This window comes from Oryza sativa, chromosome 5 (assembly GCF_034140825.1).
Source record: "Oryza sativa Japonica Group chromosome 5, ASM3414082v1".
Classification (NCBI taxonomy): Eukaryota; Viridiplantae; Streptophyta; class Magnoliopsida; order Poales; family Poaceae; genus Oryza; species Oryza sativa.
This window is the reverse complement of record NC_089039.1, coordinates 17,580,903-17,586,902: the sequence shown is the minus strand read 5'-3', so window position 1 is coordinate 17,586,902 and position 6,000 is coordinate 17,580,903. Positions and strand designations below refer to the sequence as shown.

At 46.6% G+C, this 6,000-nt stretch overlaps 1 protein-coding gene across 1 annotated transcript; it reads left to right on the top strand.

Annotated features, from left to right (window-relative positions):
- Positions 1–2,803: 2,803 nt before the first annotated feature.
- Positions 2,804–4,277, top strand: LOC107277485 (uncharacterized). Its single transcript, XM_015783062.3, has 2 exons — positions 2,804–3,775; positions 3,923–4,277. Exons 1-2 carry the CDS (start codon positions 3,206–3,208, stop codon positions 3,944–3,946), a joined length of 594 nt encoding a protein of 197 aa, XP_015638548.1. The 5' UTR covers positions 2,804–3,205; the 3' UTR covers positions 3,947–4,277.
- The last annotated feature ends 1,723 nt before the right edge of the window (positions 4,278–6,000 follow it).

Genomic DNA, 6,000 nt, shown 5'->3' with positions numbered 1-6,000 from the left:
ATCTCACATATGAACCAAGGTCAATAATCCGACACATCGAAGAGACATACAAGTATACTATTAGCTATGCCAAGGCCTGGAGGGCCACACACCCGTACTAGGGTCACCTTCACTCCCTTGGAGCAGCAGCCCCATGTTGCGAGCACTAGAGACCTCTACGCCAGGCACCGCGACCAGGACTTCGCTCGTGCTGTGAGTACCCTGCATCGCACCATTCCTTTATGTTTTCATGTCTTTCTCTTCGTCAAATTTTACGAATATTTACGAACAAATTAACCATGCAGGTCGACGACATCAACCGGGTCGTCGTTGACGGTTCAACGACGATCCAACGTTTAGGCGCGGGGATTCTGGTACCCGTAGAGGAGCACCTGACGACATACACGCGGATGGTGGAGTCGATGCACTCGATTCTCCGAGTGCTCACCTGTCGTGCAGACGACGTTGCTCGGGCAGATGCAGCTGTACAGCGGCCACCCGTACCGACTGGTCCCCGTCCAGCTGCGCACGTTCCTAGGCCGACTCCCCCTCCGCACGGAGGTAAGTATTTTTATTACTATTTCTGTACATGCCTCGCACATATAAGTGAGCTGTTTCACTTGCCGATTGCTTCAGGGTTTCGTGCACTGTTCAGCACCCCGCCTTCCTTGGCTAGGCCTTCTGTTGTGCCCCCCACAGGTACTTAAAAAAACAACATTACTTCGACAATCAATTTACATGCATTTTATGTCTTAGCTTACAAGGGTCCCGTTGTCGATGTGTAGGTTTCGCCCAGTTCGCTATGACGCAGGCCGCCCACTTCTCCCAGTTTGCAGGGTCAGCGTCTCAGGCAGCTGCGTCGACCTCGCACTCAGTGCAGTTCTGGCAGTACACCGGGACTTCGTCACAGGCAGCTAGCACGTCGAGTCAGGGTCCACCACTGGACCATGCTGGGACCTCGTCGGACCGCTTGCTGCCTTCCACCGTGCTCTTCGACATTTCTGACTTCGACTTCGCTTCAGGCTTGACAGAGGACGTCATCGGCCCCTCACAGCTGGGAGGCGCACCGCCGGTGCAGACACAGGACCAGGCGCAGGCCACTCCTCCGCGGGACACTCGTGCTACCCGTGCTGTGCCACCGGATCGTTTCACCTACTCCCAGGACCACGTGCAAGCACAGGCCCGGAGGACCAAGCGTGGTCGCGGCGTGGGGCAGGGCCAGTAGAGCAGTCTTCTCTTTGTTTATTTGCTTCACTTTCTAGTACTGTATGCTTGTGTAATGACTACGTTTTTGTTATATGTGCACGATACCTTTCGGCGCATGCACGATACCTTTCAGCGCATGCACGACTACTTTCTGCCGCACCGATGCAGCCTCCTTTATTCGCGTGCGATACGAGTATTTGCCCGCCATTTGGCGCATACGACCAATGTAACTTTCGGCGCCGATCAGGCATGTAACTTTCGGCGCCAATCAGCCGTACCCACCATACCCCACCACGTTCACATGTCAGGGGTATCACTCGATTTTTTGCGCCTATATAAGTCGCCTTAACGAGTGAGGCCTCACAATCTTTCAGAACTCAGTCACATTCAGTACTCTCTTTCCCACTTGCTTCATTACAAATCCGACCGGCTTTTGTCAATGGCTAGACGCCGGGGTGTTGAGGATCCAAACTGGCGTAGCGATCCTTGTGTATACCTACTACCACCTTGGTGCCAGTGTCCTCTCTGCCTATGCGGTGATCGATGCCAACTAATGGCTTCGAGGAATCCTGATATTCGAGGAAGGCGCTTTTTTAGGTGCCCTAACTATGACCGTGAGGTATTTTATTATCTGCATATGCTTATTTATTCCGTACGGGCAATTGCTTTATTCTTCGTAACACTACTCTATTCGGCAGACCCGCACTACGGCTTGCGCATACATCGAGTGGGTCGATACAGAAAATCCCGTTCTCGACCTAACCACTTGTTTACAAGAAGGTCGCTGGTATTTCGCATCCGAAAGTACTGAGCAATACTTACAGAGAAAAACGGCTTATGAACGACAATGTCGTGAACAACAGAGCGACTGGCGGGTGCTAACTACGCACTCCCTCCATGGGAAGCCCGTCCAAGATGCAGGTGTGGTGATCGTTGTCAGGTTCTTCGTTCCATAAATCCTACAACATTGGGTCGAAGGTTCTTTGTTTGTCCAAATATTCTTGACGATGATTTCATGGTAAGAATATTTTGATTACATGAATCCTTATTTTCTCACAATATTTACTAACTTTGCTTGCTTTACATCTATTCTTTCCTCCCAGGAACCACCAAGGAGATGTCAATATAGAGAATGGATAGACACCAGAAGGGTTCTAACTCCACCTAGCCGTGTTGTGCAGCTTGAACTACCAGAGCAATACAGGATTACTAAAGCGCGGTTTGAGAGAGGAGAGGGATCCTAACGTAGGGGTTAGCTATTATCGGACAACTTGGCATATTGAAATTTCTACTGTCATGCTTCCTTGTCCCATTACTACATCGTCGTTGTGTTCAACTATTACACTACCTCCCTCCTAGTTCGAATCTAATATCATCTATGTAACCGCAATGCAAATAGTTGTATCATGTTCAAATTGTACTACTATTTCTTCATGTTACATAATTCTCCTTATTTAAGTCCATATAATGTTTCTACGACCCAGACTGCGATAGGCCTATATAAATTATCCGAGTACTAATACGTCGAATATGGTACAAAATAATATCTCACTTAACATATGAAATTGCGCAACAACCAACTTCAATACATTTTTATAACAATATTAACAAGTTTTACCAATAAATACTTCTTTATTTATTATTAACATAACATAGAAAAATCTTTTGGCTGTACGTTTTACATCTGGGGCGGCAAGGGACCCAGATGAAAAAAGTACGGCCGCAAGCTCTTTATTGGCGGCCAAAATTGCAATTAGCCCTTTGCCGCCCTCTGTATGGGCGGCAAGGGCCTAATCGCAATTTTGGCCGACGGTGGCAGACGGCGCGGTTGACCCACCGTCTGCCACGTCAGCTTGCCGCCCACCATTGGGGCGGCAGGGGCTATTTCTGTAATTTTTTTGGTCGATAGATTATTTCTGTAAATATTAAAAAAAATCTAAAAACGAAAAAAATTCCTCCGATCTCGCCGCACACTCGCCGCCGCCGACGCGCTCTCGATCCCTCCCCTGGCCGCGGCGGCATGGGGAATACTCCGGCGGCGGCGGCCGATCTCCGGTTCTGCTTGCTCGAGGAAGGCCGGCCGCCTCCGGTCGCAGCCGCGTGCAACCCGACGCCCCCATGGCTCCTCGCGATTAGGGTAAGCCGTGTTGATTTCCTCAGTTTTTTTTTTCTCGCCGGATTCGATCGTAGTCTGATGTGGCTTCTCCCGCAATGGTTCTGCATCATCGCCGCCGTCGCGATGGTGGCCGTGTTCGCCGCCGAGATCTTCCCCTGGTGCGAGAGCAAGGGCGATGTGGCCCTGTGCGCCATCGCCCTGGCCGGCGCGCTGCTCATGGGGCCGATCCTGGGGTTGGCGATGACGGCGTGCGCCGCCGACGACGACGAGGCCGCCGCGCGCATCCCGTCCCGGTACACCAGGAGCGAGGAGAACATGGGGCGAGCCGCCATCATGGCCGTGGCGCTGCTGGGGCTCTACGTCATCTACCTCGCCGCCGTGCGCGGCGGCGACAGCGGCAGGTTCCTGGACGCGGCTTGCTACGTCATGATGGGTCTCGGGCTGATCGTTGGTCACTCCGTTACGTGGATCGAGGTGCGCCGATTGCTTTACTGATTGCAACCGATCCGCGCCAATTGCTTTACTGATTGCAACTTGCAACTGATCTTTTCTGAATTCTTTTTTTATTAACGAAATCTGTTTCTGAATTTCTGATGACGTTATTCATGTTGCATGTCACAGGGATGCTTTCTGCGCCGTGATTAGAGACGAAGACCCTCAGTTAGGCTTTCTCAGATGAAGACTCAGTCACTGATGGAGGCATAATTGTGATTGTCATTAGATGGAGCATTTGCACATTACTGTTGATATCATCTACCCTTACAGCTGACAGTGTTTTTTTTTTTCATTTAGTCGGATTAGAGACGAAGACTGTCAGTTAGGCTTTCTGGGGTGTGATTCTTACAGTGTTTTTTTTCATTTAGTCGGATTAGAGACGAAGACCCTCAGTTAGGCTTTCTGGGGTGTGATTAGAGAGGAAGGCTCTCAGTTACTGATGGAGGCATAATCGTGATTGTCATTAGATGGAGCTTTTGCACATTATTACTGTTGATATCATCTACCCTTGCAGTGTTTTTTTTTTCAGGAGTAGTTTGGGATATATGATGAGATAATGAAACTTGAGTTTTGATCTTGCACTCTACCATTCTACCAGTAGCTCACTTTTCAGGCCTAATTTGAGGATATCTTTTTTATCTCTTCAGTAACAAAGGTTCAGAGGAATATATTGCATCGGGCAGATGAATATAGAAGTGACTGGGTTAATTCATAGTTAATTTCCTAATAAACTTTTAAGGGTAGGAACATAAATTGGACGGAAAAAACTGTCATTTCAATCTGTTTCATCCGTAATGGTGATTTGAGTGGATGTCTGGAGCAAGTACCTGCTATTTGGCCTTGTCTTTCTGTATTTTGCTTGCTGCGATATCATGATTCATCTAGCTCACTTTACATGCTGTGACTCATGGAAGAATAACCCATGATACTGCAGATGAGTTACTGTTGCATTGGTGTCATGGCTTCAATTGGTTCTGGAAACAGCAGTATTCTGTACGCAGATTGTGGAGTAAATCGAAGCCTACACGACTGGGTAAAAGTAGTTGGAACATGCAGATTTCTGTATCTGGGATATGTAACCTTGCAGAGTACTGAAACGTAGTGTATTAATAATAGACAAATTAAGGTTGCTGGCAAAAATTGTTAAGCCCCAATACCATTTCAGCTAAGCTGGGCCCACACGTCAGCCACAATACTATTCTGGCCCAACTCTTACTGTATTACCGAAAGATGACAAGTGTGCCGCCTCGATCCATCACGGCATACGGGTAAATTTTATATCATATCTTAGCCAATTGCCCAAATATGTTGTTCCAAACAGGCAGTTTTAGACAAAAGCACTAGCATATTTTTCTGTTTGTCTTATTATTATATTATACACAATCAAGAAACATACAGCATTAGATCATCATTGAAAATTTGTATATGTGTATTTCGTCTCGATCGATACTACTGCACGTTATACAGTTTTAAAAGTATTGTGTTTTTTCTATTCATGTGTTTTGCCATTTCTGCTATCTAAAGGGGTCCGTTTAAGACTTTTACACTTTTACTCTTATCAGTCCGAACATCACGGTCATTGATGAAAGAGATTAAAAGAACACCTAAATTTATTCTAAAATTTAGTTATAAAATTCAAAATTAGCTCTGGAATGTAAATTATAGTTGAAACAAGCGAAACCCAACTAGTAGTAACGAGATGCACACTAATGGTGCAAGAAATCGGCTATACAGCTATGGGCTTTCTCGTGGCAAATAGTTCCAATATTACAATGGGTGAGCCCATTTGATCCCCTGAATTACTATGTTTATCTTAAATACACCGCCCAATTCTAAAATAGGGCATTGGACCCACCTTAATTATCAAAACCGTTCAATTTATCTTCAAGAGAAATTGTTATTCACTTACTCCCTCCGTCTAAAAAAGAATCAAACCCTATGAATGAATCTGGACACATGTAAAAAAAAATCAAACCTTAGGAATGAATCTGGGCATACGTAAAAAAAAAATCAAACTCTAGAGATGAATCTGGACACACGCATCCGTAGGGTTTGATTTTCTTTTAGGACGGAGGTAGTATGTAACAGCCCCTAATCAGCACAAACACCGATCTTAAAATATGTGGCATCGAGACGGCGACAGAAGGGGACATGAGCAGAGTTGAGTTGATAATGCACATCCTACTACGAGATCACGGGGAAGA

Coding starts and splice junctions, on each gene's coding strand:
- LOC107277485 (XM_015783062.3), top strand. CDS start 3,206: ATGGGGAATACTCCGGCGGCGGCGGCCGATCTCCGGTTCTGCTTGCTC. Junction 3,776..3,922: donor ACTCCGTTACGTGGATCGAG/GTGCGCCGATTG, acceptor TGCATGTCACAG/GGATGCTTTCTGCGCCGTGA.